This window comes from Anabrus simplex, chromosome 1 (assembly GCF_040414725.1).
Source record: "Anabrus simplex isolate iqAnaSimp1 chromosome 1, ASM4041472v1, whole genome shotgun sequence".
NCBI lineage: Eukaryota > Metazoa > Arthropoda > Insecta > Orthoptera > Tettigoniidae > Anabrus > Anabrus simplex.
This window is the reverse complement of record NC_090265.1, coordinates 323,505,541-323,522,218: the sequence shown is the minus strand read 5'-3', so window position 1 is coordinate 323,522,218 and position 16,678 is coordinate 323,505,541. Positions and strand designations below refer to the sequence as shown.

Here is a 16,678-nt window from a genome sequence, read left to right as displayed (position 1 = left end):
ATTGATCCTATTTTTTTCCTTGACATATTGGTTGAACTTCGGCATGTCTACAAAAAACGAATGTATAATAAAATGATTATGTTTGTACGCCTAGAAGTAAATTGGCAACGACCGTGTCTGTAATGCAACCAAAATGTAGGCTGTTTATTAAATGCAAAACCTTAGGTGGCTGATTTTCTTATAAATGTTTACACAGAGATAGCCTAGTCACAATAACAAGGCATTCTCTTGATCACAAGCTACAAATAACAAGCAGCACGGATGATACGGTGATTGTGATCACGTCACGACTAAAAATCACTGATATCAGAAAATCACGGTATCAAATCACGCTGTGACTCACAAATCACGGTATCGCTCATCACTAGTTTTAATATTAGTTTGTGAATGGCCAGGATACTATTCAAACGCCAGCGATTGTGCTGCGTATGTATATGCTTAATCAGTATTCTTTTTTAACTTAATTCACCTTTTATAAAATTTTGATTCACCTTGATTGAATAAACTTTGATATTTTGTTCATTCGCATTTCTCTCAAGTAGCATTTGGACTCTTAATAGCACTAAGATAAGAGCCCGATTTCCAGCTCGGGGCCTCAGTTTGTCGGTCTTTCCCAGTCACGGTCCATGGTTTGGTATCTACGTATTATATTCCAGCGATATTATTGTTTACATTGTTTATCGGGGAGTTTCGCGCGGGTGGGGTCCGGTTCGAAACGACCCCAGTAATTTACGAACAGTTTCAGTTATTCCTATTTTGGTACAATTCTAGAGGGTATGTAATGAAACAAAAACTAGTAGATTATTTTGAATCTGATAGCCTTCTGTGCGAGTACCAGGATGGCTAGCGCAAAGGTAATTCGACAGTCGAAGCAATAGAATCCCTCTCGCAACATGTCGTTTCCAAACCAAACCAAGCCAAACCAAATCCCATGGCACTACAGCCCTTGAAGGGCCTTGGCCTACCAAGCGACCGCTGCTCAGCCCGAAGGCCTGCAGATTACGAGGTGTCGTGTGGTCAGCACGACGAATCCTCTCGGCCGTTATTCTTGGCTTCCTAGACCGGGGCCGCTATCTTACCGTCAGATAGCTCCTCAATTCTAATCACGTAGGCTGATTGGACCTCGAACCAGCCCTCAGGTCCAGGTAAAATCCCTGACCTGGCCGGGAATCGAACCCGGGGCCTCCGAGTAAGAGGTAGGCACGCTACCCCTACACCAACGGGGCCGGCAAACATGTCGTTTCAACTTTAGAAAATAAGAAAGTTGCTGTGTTAATCTCAGGATAGTGTTTTTTTGTGTTCCTCATTCACTTTTAATTTGGAAATTGAATTACTATGGTGTCAAGGATGACCAGTTGAACAGTATAGTTTTTTACATGAGCATTGGGAGGAGTTCGATCAACTGAACTTCATTGCACATGGAGTGCCACCAGACTGGGTTTTAGGTCCTGCCTATTTCTTGTTCAAATTAATGACTTACCTTATATTGCTAGTTCGGTTTTATATGCAAACGATGCTACTTTTTTAAATGAGGCTAAACAGTCTAAGAACTCAATTTGCTATGTAAACAAACACTGAACATGGCAGCTGAACGGTTCTCTGCGAACAAAATCACGATAAATGATACAAAAAAGACTCAGTCAATGATATTTAATTTAAATAAAAATCACGTAAATCATGATAATCAACATGTGAAGTTATTAAGAATACATTTAGATTCAAAGCTGAACTGGAATGTTCACACAGACTTTATTTCAAGTTAACTATCAAGAGTGGTGCATCTCTTGAGAGCCATCAGAGATTAATTTCCAAATACATATCTTGTAAATGCATGCTTTGCATTCTTTCACGGTATTCTTCAATACGGAATTCTACTTTGGGTAAACTCCAGACGTATTTCTGAAATTTTATCTCTCCAGAAGGGGACATTGCGTGTTGTAACCAACTCTCCTTTGATGGTCTCACTGTTGGCCTATATTTATTAAACTAGCCATTGTGATTGTTGTGTACATGTACATATATATTTATAACGCACTTCTTAAAGTATAAGCAGTAACAGACAAAACAAAGCTCACCTAACCAAATTGATGTACCTCGTCATAGGTTTCAAAAGACTGCTTCAAGCCATTTCGTCGCTCAGTTGAAGATGTTTAATAAACTGCATCCCGACCTAAAATGAACTCCCATCTAATATACTCAGAAATAAGTTTAAGAAATTGTTACTCATGCATCTCTTTTACTCAGTGCTGAAATACGCATGAAATTAATCAGTTTGGTGTGTATTGAAATTACAGTTTGTTATTATTTTATGTATGTACCGGTTTCTGTGTATGATGATTATTTTTTTTTAGAATGTCTATTATATGTTACATACTTAACCACTGAATAAAAATAATATTCTTCCCTGGGAAAGGATTTCTACCCTAAATGCTTTATTATCGCCAATTATGTTCTTTCGTGTGCACTCAATTTTCCCGTTAAAGGCATTGTCTTTTAGGTAATCTATCAATTATCACTTTCGACAATGCTTGGGAGTAATCTCCTTGAATGACGCCTTTTGTACACTCCTTGTAGGTATTTTCTTTGGAATATACAATCTCCTTGTCGGCCATTTCATTTTCTTTCCAGTGCGTGCAGAAGTGGCTGCGTGGCTGTGAAATATTAGTTGGCGTGCTTTTTCAGATGGTTAATTAGGACGGTGGAAAAATGGTATGTTATTGGCAAGATCCCGTTTATTTGTAATTTTTTAGCTGTCAGCTTACTACTGTTTTAGTAGTATGCATTTGTCTCTCGCCGGATGGTTTTTACAACACGTGGTGCTGTTTTACTCTGCCATTCAAGGCGGTGTAGCATATCGAGTCTACACATTCTCTTTTGAGTCTTGTACTATAATGTTGAGTTGTTGCTTTGAGACATTAATTTGTCCTTACACCTAAAACATATTTATGAGTAAGGTCTCTGTTTTGTCGACCACTTCCTGGATAACCTTTCACATTAGTGATGGCCCAATGTACAGATGTGTATTGCTGCTGATTGTTTAGTTTGCTGTTAATCTTATTAATGAAGTGTTAGTAAAGGGGCACTGTGCAACTCTTTTCACTACAATACTCCGTTTTAAATTCGACTGTTCTTGAAGTGGGTATCGCGAAGAGAAATGTTAGTAATTTTTTTGTCGTGAAAGATCTGGTTGGTTGGATTTTTATTCACTGTGATGACATTTCTGCGAGTTTAATAAATTTTACAACTCGAATGTAACGTACAGCTGGGGTGTAGGCTGACGATGGTAATGACTGATCCCGACAGATAGGGTTACAGGGTCGATGGTGGTAGTTGGCGTATAGATATGGTGTGGTAAGAGTTTGCAGTCACTGTCAAATTATTTTATTTTATTGGTTGGTTGGCTTACATGACTACGATGTGTCTAGTCCTGGAAGATCTACAAAACCTTGTTGGGATTGTTTGTATTACTTCTGTTGCCTTTCTTGTCACAAGATAGGTTTTAAAAAACAAAAGGTCGTTACCCAGTTTGGGGCTGGAAAAGATATAATAGTTGTTTTAGAGATTTCCCGAAGTAGCAGGGAAGAGATATCCTTTTTTCAGTGCTTGCTTGTGATCATCCTGCCTGCCCCAAAATTTCAAATAATAGAATTATAACGGGGGCAGCCTAAAACTGGTGGTTGCCACCATTTTCTTTGTTTCTGTTGGCTGGCTGCGATCAGCTGTGATGAGCATTGATCAAAGCATTGTTCATATTCTCCGATAGTTGCATGAATTGTAGCCACTGGGTTATGACATTTGTTGAAAGAGCAGCATTTTGAAATAGACATGGCATGTGCTGGTTGAGATTCCACTATCTTCAACAAAGTGTTATTTGCATTGATCAACAATAATTGAAGGATTTTTTTAATAAGCCATGGCTTGTGGTCTTCAATTCTATGTGCATCATGTGCTAAGAAGTTACAAGTGAAAATTCCTAGTACTAAACTGCTCTTCACTTGCTGCAAACTACCTGCAATTTTAAGAGATCAGCAAAGGAACTTTTTTATCCAGCCCAATGGTCTTGTCACTAGCTGGACCCAACTAATCCAGAACAACGCTCGTACTCTAGCTAGCTCCTTACCGGACTAGACAACCGGGTCCACGCACTGTAATTGGAGTAGTTTCATAGCTCGGCACATGGGGCTGGCAGCCTAGGATTTTGTGGTAGAAATGGAAAAGATATTGACTTTGATTGCCGTTTTATCTTAATTTGGAGGAATGAAGGAGTATGTTATATTGACTTATATTATTAAAATGATTAATCCTAAATTTAATGAGAAAAATATTTTGAGTAAGTACTTGGTAAACTGTTCATTGCACAGGTAACATTTAGCTTTATATGTTGGCCTTACTGTCATAACACTAATGGTTCGTACTTCTCTGTATTTGTTAAATTTCAGATTATCTTGGATAAAAATGTGTTGCGTTGCTATGACTCCGCTTAAAGGATTATTCAGTGAACGAAAAGTTAGTTTAAATACCTGAAAGTAGAAAGGGAAAACTAAAACGAAAGTTCGAATTCAGTGGTGGTTGTAGGGAGCTATAATACAAACTTGTGTTTGTCATCCTTGCGCTTCTGTCATTTTTGCTTCAGGCATATCTTCACTTTATGCTATTTGTTCTTCAGTGAAACTGACATTTGAAAAGCTGTTGAACAGCTTGCATCAGGATTTTGAAAATAATAAGCAGCTTCAGCTCTTTTGAATTTCTTGGGTGAAGGTGCTGTGGTTCTAGTAATTTGTTTTTCTGGTACTCTTGGTACTAGTCACCTTATAACTAGGATGGATAGGAACTCTGATGGTACAGAACCTTTCGGTTACGTGAACAGATGGTATCCACAAAATTTCACTGTAATTTTTGTGCCAAATGGAAGATAACTGCTTTCATTCAAATAAAGTGTAAAATCTGCAGTAAATTAAGAAAGTACGAACTTGTAGGGAATAATATCGTCCTTTGATAGCCAAAAGGGCCAATGTTGCATTTTGTTAATTTTTCAGGAGAAGCAAAAAATGTTTCAGGAAATGTTGGTTTATCTTCAGGTAAATAATGAAAGTTCATATAAAGCGTGCATCTTTTCTGTTTATGTTGATACTATTTTTTTCTGTTATTATTGGTTATAACAGAAATAGATATGAAATACATGTTAAAACTGTGACGTTCGCCCTTTTTGCAGTAACCCTCCATATTGGAATTAATACCTTGGCCTTTTTGTAGGAAACTTATCTGACATTGGCCCTTTTGGCAGCAAGTATTTGGATGTCAGTTTTGCTGTGATGAATCTCAATCTGAAGTAATTATTATTGAAAGAAGTAAAACTACACACAAATTAAATTGGAAATCGGGTAATCAAATCACATCAATGTATTTAATCGTTTTAAAATTACCATACAGCCATAAATATAGATTACACATAACAAATGATCAAACATGTTAGCAGTGTACTAATACTATTGGGTAATAAAAAAACAAAAAGTTCGAGATGATCCAGCTAGAAATTTAAACTACTTTACTTGAAATAAAGCCAAAATACTTGAGTACTTGTTAAATAAAGTAGAATTTCCACTCAGACAACCTCTTCATCTGTTTCTAACAGTGTGTCTGGTACATTAGGCGTGGGCTTCAGACTGAGGTATTCATCATGGTAACAAGGAGGAATAACACCTGATGTGCACAAGTTATGCAAATCCTGGTACTTGGCTGAAGATATTGGAAGTTCCTTAGTATAAAGAACTCGAGGATTTACTAAGGCAGCTCAGGGTGATCTCTCAGATTTTTGCTTGATTTCAGTCTCTGTACTATCATTAAGCTGCAGTGAGCGTTTTACTAGTATGTTACATGAGTCCTTAGAAAATAGAGGAACAAGGCCAGAAATCGCCAGCACAGCTATGACGACATACTTATGGGACCTCCTGGGTACGAGGGGTTTCGGGTGGGGAGAAATGAAAACTTACAAGAAATTTCGCCTCTACTTTCTATCTCTTCACCTTCTTTCAACTCATGCCTGTACTTCACCGGCATCCACTTAACCTAATTTATACGTACTTATTCCACTTACATATTCGCATATTATACTAATTTTACTCACCTGTTATAAATTCCTGGTGATAGGTCGTCTTGAACCAGCGATCTTCGACTCCGTAGTCCATCAGCTTATCCACTCAGCTAACATGTTACTTGATAATTTGAGGTGTATACGATGTATATATAGATACATATAGTACACTACCAGTAATAGCGATGGCATTGCGAAGTAATTAATATTTACCCCAAAGGATGACTCTGTCGTCTCTCTCTCAACTGTTGCCAACTTAACTTCTACGAGGAACAAAAATACATCAAACTCAAATCACGAGTTTCATTACCGGCAGTGTGATTATTGTTTGAAGAGGGAGTACAACTGACAGACGAATACAAACCAGTCGTGTGTCATGTTTCCAGCTATGTTATAGTCGTGATTACTGTCCTAAGAGGAAGTAGGCCTACAACTAGACGAAAGCAATCAAGTTGTGTGTCATAGTCGTGATTATTGTTTTAAGAGGAAGTATTACTAGAGAGAAACAAGAGTCGTGTGTCCAGCTGTGTAATAGTCGTGATTATTGTTTTTGAAGACGAAGTACAACTAGCCAAAACAAAACTCCTGTTCGGTGCTGTATCCATACTAGTAATTATTACTTTAAGAGGGAGTACATCTACGTAAACACAAGAAGTTCATCTTCTGTCCACTCCTCTGTCAACTTATGGTGAGTACCCATATATTCATATCCTGTCTCAGTGATTGCATTATACTCGTATGTATAGTGTTGCCTTCCCATTGGTGATGTGATCACCAAAATTGTACTTCCAACAACGGTCGCTGAATTAGCAATGCTGTCGCACCTAACTGAACCTAACCTAACGTCACTACCAGTGGTTTTCGGTGGATCACAACCTAACCTGTCACTATCAGTGGTTGTCGGTGGATCACAACCTAACCTGTCACTATCAGTGGTTTTTGGTGGATCACCTCGTTCAGTTAGCAATGCTGTCGCACCTAACCTAACGTGTCACTACCAGTGGTTTTCGGTGGATCACAATCATTAGTCCAGCCCGTGGACTGCTATTCACACAGACGCGTAACGACTGTCGTTTGTTTTCTCGCTCGCGGCCGCCTTGGAAAGGATGTTCTGCACCAGTGATCAGTGCTGCCAACCTCTGTACTTAGGAACTATGCTTCAAATTATATACGGTTGGGACAGGATCTAGTCAAGACCATTGGTCTGGACGGTTAGGATTTTTGCCGTGGACAAGATCATTGGTCTGGACGGTTAGGATTCTTGCCGTGGACAAAACCATTGGTCTGGGCGGTTAGAAGCCGCGAAGCGGCCTTAGGCCCCTAATTTCGTATACGGTTAGGATAGGATCTAGGCAAGATCATTGGTCTGGATGGTTAGGATTCTTGCCGTGGACAACACCATTGGTCTGGGCGGTTAGAAACCGCGAAGCGGCGTTAGGCCCCTAGTTTCGTATACGACTTGCGCTTTTATTGTGCTGCGGTTGGTAACAGATTATCATCAACATGGAAGGAGATCACGTGCCACTTTACATTGGCCAATAAGAATACAAGTACCTACTTCAGAAATGAGCATGGCGTGTAATAATCTTTATTAGGTTATAAAAGTAAATATACTTCTTGGGGCGGGATGGTGGGTTCCTGGACATCGCAAAGAACACACCTCTCCTCTGAGACACTCTCCAAGTAAGATTTCACTAATTCCACTCACTTGTAACATTACAAATTACGCTGGTCTACGGGCTGTACTAATGCCGGATCACAACCTAACCTGTCACTATCAGTGGTATTTGGTGGATCACCCCGTTCAGTTAGCAATGCTGTCGCACCTAACCTAACGTGTCACTATCGGTGGTTTTCGGTGGATCACAGCCTAACCTGTCACTATCAGTGGTTTTCGGTGGATCACAGCCTAACCTTTCACTATCATTGGTTTTTGGTGAGAAACAATTGCTTTTGTAAGGGGTGCTAGAGGCCTGTTGGCCGCTTTGCCGTTGTAACCTGGGGGCTTATGCCCCCAGACCCCCTTTGCTTGTCCCCAGACCGATGGTTTTGCCACTAGCCGGACCTAACTAAACCAGACCTATTGCTTTTTGTACTTGCCGGACGTACTTAATACTCGTAAAGTTTTCGCGACATCAAGTGAGCCCCATCATATCGTACCGTTAATACCTATTTCACGAACCAACTAGTCAAGTTGTAACCCAATCTAGTGCCTGTAAATTGTGTTACGCAGTCTCAAACAGCTAAATATGACAGACCATTAATTCATACATTTAGTGGCCGCTACACATCCCTTCGAATTATCTGCCATGTTTGCAAACATCAACTCGCCAAACACGTCATATAGACGCACAAGCTGCGGCCGCGGGACCCGTGCCGGTAGATCCTGGACTTATACCAAAATAGAACCTGTCTTACATCCCTCAACATTATCTTAGTCCCATCTGGTCTTATCATGGAAATATCACTAACAAATTCTTTCCAGCCATATAAATCTTTGTATGTCAGCACTTTTACCTCATATGGAGCAGGCTTTGTTCGGGCATTACAAATAATCGTGGACCACTCACTGGGAGACCATATACTGTAGTTCTCCTTCAGTAGTTTGATTCAGTTGTGGAATGCATTGAATTGGCAGGAATGAAGGAATGCCCTGGCATTAGGTATGTTATTTTAATTGTCTGGAATGAAATAGATTGGTTCTTGTTCTGTCCAGGGCATGAATCACAGTATAGGGGCAAGTGCTTGATGCTTCGTTCATCTACTTCCTGCAGATACATATCCATAACAGAAGATTCATTCCGATAAGTGGGCTCTTTGTAATTTTGACTATTTTGTAAAAAAAAAAAATCGCTTACCATCTCAACACGTTAAGTTCCTTTTGGTTTCCTTTCGGCTAATTCAATATTTTTGTCAGGCGGTGTAGGCCTATACAATACAGGATCAACAATTTCACTATTTACCAATGGCTGATTTTTTGATTTTCGAGATGTACTCTAATGCTGACATTTAAAGGCTCCTTCAAATGTGTGTAATGCGAGTTGAACAATACGACGAGACCATGCTAACGTAGTGGTTCGGTTCACTGAAAAAAGACATTTATCTACAGCCTGCACAAGGTTTAAAATCACTATTTCAAAATTTTGTGTTATTTTAAAATCAAGTAAGACTTTGCAAACTTCGTATAAACTTATTCATAATTATGAAATATTGAAAAACAATAGAAAGCCCATCTCTTGAAGTATGGCTAAGCCTAAACTTTATTTATAACGTATAATCTCACTTCAGACTGTGATTAACTGTACACAGTAACATCTAAAACGTACAATAATGGAAATATTAAAATAACATAACCTCACAAGATAATCACTAATTCGAGAGGTGAATTACATTTTTCTTGCCATGCGGACAGTATGTGTCGCGGCCATGGATAAAAGCCTCTCCAAGGGAGTTGGGCCCCAAAAGGAATCCAATTAACGTCTTTGTTAGGAACGTTACATCCCATTTTACGTTGGCCAATAGTAAAGCGAGTAGCTACTTCAGCAATGGGGAATGGTGGGTGCTGCTCTTTATTAGATTATAAAAGTAAATGTACTTCTTGGGGTGGGTTGGTGGGTTCCTGGACATTGCAATGAACACGTCTCCCGTTTGAAAGGAATTCCGAGTAAGATTTCCATAACTCCTTTGGTAGCATGGTGTGAACTATAGCTGTGAATTTTTAAAGATATTGATATTGACATCACACTCATTCGTACTTTACACAGTTTCATATCCTTAATTTTGTTTCAGTCTTTGTCTGCGGCTCGTCCACTTGTGACTGTTCATAGTGATAAAAATGAAGCTGGAGAATCACTGTCTTTGCCAGCAGTGTTCAAGGCTCCAATTCGCCCTGATGTGGTCAACTTTGTTCATGATAACATGGCCAAGAACCACAGGCAACCATATTGTGTGAACAAGGATGCAGGTAAAAATAGTTTAATATAGACAATTCTTATGCATGTTTCTGTCGTATATGAATAGAATAGTTTAAGGGGAGTCATACACTAGTCTTGCCATGTTTAGTTACCACTTCAGAAAAATGACTGTTTCCTACATTATATCAAGTAGAACATTGAAAATGAATATGGTGATATATAATATCCTAACCTATTGTTTGATATAGTTCAAATCAAGATTTAATATAAAGTAGCTGCACTATTAATTAATAAATTTTGATCAAATGATCAATCGCTACTGATCTGCATTTAGGGCAGTTGCCCAGGTGGCAGATTCCCTATCTGTTGTTTTCCTAGCTTTTTCTTGAATTATTTCACAGAAATAAAAACGAATATTTACCCAAATTTGTCCTTGAATTCCAATTAATCACCACATGATGTAACAAGAAACATAATCACTCTTTAAATATGAGCATAATTTTTTTCCTCCTTTTGAACTGAAACTCATAGAATATTGTTGAGGTTGGACTAATATGGAATCTCTCATTGCTTTCAAATTAATTTGGCAGATTTTAAAAATATATTGTAACAGGAAACGTCCGTACTTTAGGCTTGAAGTGCACAAGACGTTACGCAGGGCGTGTACGGCACATTAAATTGGAGTGGTACAGAGCGAGAGGATTTGCTTTAAATGAACTTCAGAAATTTTTTAAAAACTGTTTGATTGTGATAATTCAAGTTCATATCACTTCAGTACAGTAGAAGATGAATTGGGTGTGGCCTCTCTCCGTCCTGTGGCTGGTGTTGTTCCGCTACTCCTCTTGTCATCACCATGGAACCACGTATCCTCCAGCGAGGGAAGCTCTGGATATTCTGGAAGTTCTTGAAGATCTTGGAGGTCTAGGAGCTTGCTTCACAGAGATCACTCACTCGGAAGAATAGTGTGAACATGCGTATTTAAGCCCTTGGACATATCGGACGCGTTAGTCTGAGGTGTAATTTCTGAACTGAGGAAAGTAAATGCAATGATGAAATCGAAAACAAATGTTTCTTTAAGACCAATAAACTGTTGTCACTTGGGAAAATAGAGAAATTAACTTTCATGCGGTCGAATGTTAATGGAATCAAACCCGCAAATGAGCTGGTCAGTTGAAAAAAATAAAGCAGTAAACTTTCATGCGGCCGATGTCAATGGAAGCGAACACTCAAATAAACTGGTCAGTTGAAAAAATTGAGCAGAGAACTTTCATGCGGCCAAATGTCAATGGAATTGAACCTGCAAATATTTAACGTACCTGACACTTGGCACACAAAGTTAGATCACTTTAGCTTTCAAAGATTATAGCACAATTATTTATAGAGTTCTACGGCTTGGTGATTATTTTGTAAGTATTTACAAAGTTGAATGAATGAATACTGATCTGCATTTAGGGCAGTCGCCCAGGTGGCAGATTCCCTATCTGTTGCTTTACTAGCCTTTTCCTAAATAATTTCAAAGACATTGGAAATTTATTGAACGTCTCCCTTAGTAAGTTATTCCAATCCCTAACTTCCCTTCCTATAAATGAATATTTGCCCCAGTTTGTCCTCTTGAATTCCAACTTTATCTTCATATTGTGATCTTTCCTACTTTTATAAACGCCATTCAAACTTATTCGTCTACTAATGTCATTCCACGCCATCTCTCCGCTGACAGCTCGGAACATACCACTTAGTCGAGCAGCTCTTCTTCTTTCTCTCAATTCTTCCCAACCCAAACGTTGCAACATTTTTGTAACGCTACTCTTTTGTTGGAAATCACCCAGAACAAATCGAGCTGCTTTTCTATGGATTTTTTCCAGTTCTTGAATCAGGTAATCCTGGTGAGGGTTCCATAGACTGGAACCATACTCTAGTTGGGGTCTTACCAGAGACTTAATTGCCCTCTCCTTTACATCCTTACTACAACCCCTAAACACCCTCATAACCATGTGCAGAGATCTGTACCCTTTATTTACAATCCCATTTGTGATTACCCCAATGAAGATCTTTCCGTATATTAACACTCAGATACCTACAATGATCCCCAAAAGGAACTTTCACCCCATCAACGCAGTAATTAAAACTGAGAGGACTTTTCGTATTTGTGAAACTCACAACCTGACTTTTAACCCCGTTTAACAACATACCATTGCCTGCTGTCCATTATTTAACACTGGATGGCAATTACTTCAATTTGTTTGTTTTGCTTGTGAAATTAGTTTCGTTCGAACTCACTGTCATGTTTATGTTCAAACACGAATAATAATGCTGTAAATAATTTGATAATGAAAATAAGTTCTGTTCACAAATAGTCCTACCTTTATTAAAGAAACCATGAAATTATAAGTGAATTTAACTCGTGAAGTTTTTTCCTCAAGTTAACAAATGAAAAAGGTTTCACCTGATCGAAGGGTCATGACAACTGTGACAGAAAAGAGATGAGCCTATTGAGATCTTAAGGCTGCCCTTATCAGCTGCTTTTGCCATTCGGATGTACAATGACAATTGCATTTAAAGGATACCATCATTGAGGATCTGATGTGAAAATTATGTGTATATATATATATGGAATTAGTGGAAAAGTAATAGCTCAGAACTATGATGGTTCGAATGTGATAAGCAGGCGACACACAGGTGAACAGGCAAGAATGAAGGCTGTGCAAAAATGCACACTTTGTTCATTGGTACACGCATCAATTGAACTTGATTATAGAGCGTTGTGCAACCCAAAACAAGCAATGAAAGCATTTTTTAATATAGTAATTCCTGTTTTTTCCTCCAAATCTTCCAAACGGACAGCTGTACTAGGTTAAATGTGTCCCGAAAAATTCCGCTACTAGATGGAATTTTAGAGCGGGATGCATAACTGTTTTTTGTCTACAAAAATGAATTGAGTAAAGATTTTGGATGACTTTAATGGTTGTTCTGATTGTCTCGGAGAAATCTTGTCACATATCAACTGGAGGCGTGCCGAAATAGTTTGGGTCTAAAAGCTTGTTCTGTATAGTTTTATATAGACCCAGAAAAACGCTACTATTAGTTTTGTCAATGTGCCTCTAAAAAGCAGCTTAGCTTGACCATTAAATTACCCAACCAAAAAAAAATTCTGGGGTTATCAGATGAAACGGTTTCATTGTGTTCTCGCAGTGCAGACTCAAATTTTCCACAAAACTTAACCCATTGCCATGCAATTACTTTCCTTGAAAAATGTACCTTGGAATGCAATTATTTTTTACATTTGAAGTTATGGATGCTAAATCAGTTACAAAAGCATACTGCGTCTGACAACATTTTGGGTTACAGTTTAACTTCCTACAATTAATTGAAATCTTTTAAGGTATGGTACATCTTGAAACATCCATTCATGTGGAGGGCAACTTTGCATTTGTTACACTCGAAGCAAGATTTCTTCTGGATTCCACGATCAAAACAGACTTTATATGTCTTTGATGGGGCTGATTTACTTGCTGTAGGAGCAATCTTCTCAGGAAAATGACCTCGGTGCTTTCCCTGCAGTTTCGCTGGTGTGCTATCTGAGATGAACATCCTCTGGTGGCATAATCAGGAATGGTGACATCTTCTAGAATTTACTCTGCAATGTTGACTCGGAATGATAAGCTCATTCTCTTTTTCCTCGCGCCCAGCATCTCATGTATGTAGCTAGAAATCTACAGTACATCCAGCAAGTGGAAGTACAATTTCTTTTACATACCTGTATTGTTTTTCAGAATATTACTGGGGCAAATTCCAGTTCTATTTGTTCATTTTGGCGAGGTTATGTATGTAGTTATTTTCATCCTCGCTATCGTTTTCATGAGCAGAGTCACAATTCTCAGACGCACTATTACTGCTAAAACTACTTCCAGATAATTCTGAATTATCTTCATCACCACTATCAAGAAGAAATTGCAGAATTATTTCCTGTTCCTCCTCACGATGTTTACTCGTCTTGCTCAGTAGCATTCATTTCATGAACAAGAGGATCAACTTTAGAAGAAAACTTTTTTTTTTGCTACGGGCTTTACGACGCACCGACACAGATAGGTCTTATGGCGACGATGGGATAGGAAAAGCCTAGGAGTTGGAAGGAAGTGGCCGTGGCCTTAATTAAGGTACAGCCCCAGCATTTGCCTGGTGTGAAAATGGGAAACCACGGAAAACCATTTTCAGGGCTGCTGATAGTGGGATTCGAACCTACTATCTTCCGGATGCAAGCTCACAGCCGCGCGCCTCTACGCGCACGGCCAACTCGCCCGGTAGAAGAAAAACTATACAATGACGAAATGGCCTTTGGATAATATAACATTGGCATTTAAACATGTTAGCATTATCTAGGAAGGTAATTTTAAAGTACATCACAATCGAAAGAAATCAGTGGTCAGGCAGATGTATTTCCGACTTCAGTACACGGTGACGGTTGTACCCGTCATTGCATGTTGAGTGCGGAACTCTTGACGGTTGTACCTGCTGTAGTGGAATGGGTTAATTGCAGTTAATCAGTTAGCTGATTATGTAGTGGTTTTTTCAATGCGTCATCATTGAACTGTTTAATTTTCAACCTATACGCACTAACTGGTATCTGATGTTTACCTTACCAAGCAACGCTAACTCAATACTATTGCATACCTGCCAACTTTCCCGATTTAGACGGGAGACTCCCGAATTTCGACAGTTTGTCCCGCCTCTCGATTATTCTATTTCTCCCGGTTTTAGCGTATTTTTTTGTGAACTTCAAACATTTGTTTTCGGATCTCGCCATTTCAGCTTTGTACACTAGTGGCCGGAAGTCTGTCACTCATTCGCTGCTTTCAAATGAAATATCGACGTTTATTAATAAGAGAAATGCGCACGAATGTAGGATGTTTATTGAAACCTGTATGTCACGAAGCTTGTATCGATTGTCAATCTCTTGTTCTCACATGCTATGTTTGTTTACGTCAGTCTAGTGAATTGTAGACTAGTCGCTAGATTTGGAGTCTTTTTTAGTAATTTAGTGACATAATTTCAAAGATAGCAACTAGTGACCTTTTTTTTAGAGATTTTAGGAGCCATTTGGAGACAATTCTGGCAAATTTTAATTTATTACTTGATAAAAATAGCATTGCGCTTAGCATAATATCGTGCGGGTGTGTGATGCAATATATTAATCTATGCATTTACTGAGTAATGGTATATTAGTGCATGACTGATTCACACGTGAGTTCATACTATTTCCAGATGGCTTATCAGAGACCGATCATCTCGCTCACTTTCTTCCTGTGAGGGAATAGAGATGTGTAATTTTTAGCCTTGTATTATTTTATTTATTATTATTAGGCTATCGCTCATTAAGGAGTATGATTGTCTTCCAGAGGTAAGTTCTGATCACATGAGCTCTTTGATGACTGTATAATCCAATTCTAGAACCACAGACTCTTCCACAAAGTAGGCCATGGTGTCTTGGTTAGCCACTGAGGGTTGACACTTCTGCTATTTATACACTCTTTCCTACCATTGCGTTTTGTCGGCCAGAAGTTTCCTCCGTATAGCAACAGTCTGGCTTTGAGACAATAAGTATTATAAGTATATACCATAGTATGCCTGTATTGCACAAGACATGTAAAATAAGCAGTTTTGACCAATTGCATCTCCTGATTTTTCCTGGTTTTCATATCAAAATCTCCTGATTTTTGGTTTTGTAAAGTTGGCAGGTATTCTATTGTTTATATGCTTTTCACTAGATTTGTTTTTTATTCATTCAAGTGTTTTAGGTCCGTAACACCAGTTAATGTCCACTCCAGATCACTATAATTCATAGCCAAACTTTGTAGCAAAAGAACGCATTTATCTCACATCCGCACGAGTAGTCTGAATGAGAGATGAGTCAGGATGTAAGGGAGGCTTGGTTAATAGTATGATGATATTCAGCGGATGGAGTTTGTTTGGTAAATTTAGCGTAAGTGAAGTGCTGGTAATGTATATAGAGTGAAGAAGGTAGAATTCGAGCCTGAGGTTAAGTAAGACCAAGTGATAACAAAATGCATTGAGTTAGCGAGTTAGTTGAGTAGGTAAATGATATGGTATGTTGGAAATGTAGAGGCCTTACTGATTGTGATATTGCAGGATAGTATGCAATTGTTGTCATTTGGTGTACTTGAATCTGGAGAAAGTGGGTCAGGGAACAAGGAATGCGAAGTAAGCAACTGTGTAAACAAGGACATGAGCTGAATCTGTTGTGACGCGAAGTCAGCGGTTCTGGCAGCAGCTATCTGTTGTGACGGTCATGTGGTGAATACAAGGACAGGGTGGGGCTAGATTAGTCTTTTTGTATCAAATTAGTATATAGATTCTTTTTTAAAATTATTATTATTATTATTGCATTGTGAACATGAATTTGGGCTGAACGCCTGTTATGTTCATTAACAATAAATACTAAATAAGAAGAGCAAAGTGTGCTTTTAGCTCATCTGCAGTGACTGGGAACCAGTGAGCTTCGTCATAAGACTTCTTTTTCATTGGGTCGTTTTCAACAGAATCTATGATTTTATTTGCATAGGCGTTGGTTTCCTTGCAAATTCCTTCCCAAAAAGTGTCTGTAAGGAACTGACTCAGCATTATCACCCAGATGCCTCCTGACTATATCCAGCTCCCC

The 16,678-nt window shown here is 38.8% G+C and overlaps 1 protein-coding gene across 1 annotated transcript in view; it reads left to right on the top strand.

The window, feature by feature from the left end:
• The first annotated feature begins 2,593 nt into the window (after window positions 1–2,593).
• RpL4 (ribosomal protein L4) overlaps window positions 2,594–16,678 on the top strand; it is a 49,838-nt gene continuing 35,753 nt past the window's right edge. Inside the window, exons 1-2 of the mRNA XM_067134844.2 lie at window positions 2,594–2,709; window positions 9,881–10,055. Of these exons, the coding sequence (XP_066990945.1) occupies window positions 2,707–2,709; window positions 9,881–10,055 (178 nt within the window). The 5' untranslated portion in view covers window positions 2,594–2,706. The remainder of the gene's footprint in view (window positions 2,710–9,880; window positions 10,056–16,678) is intronic.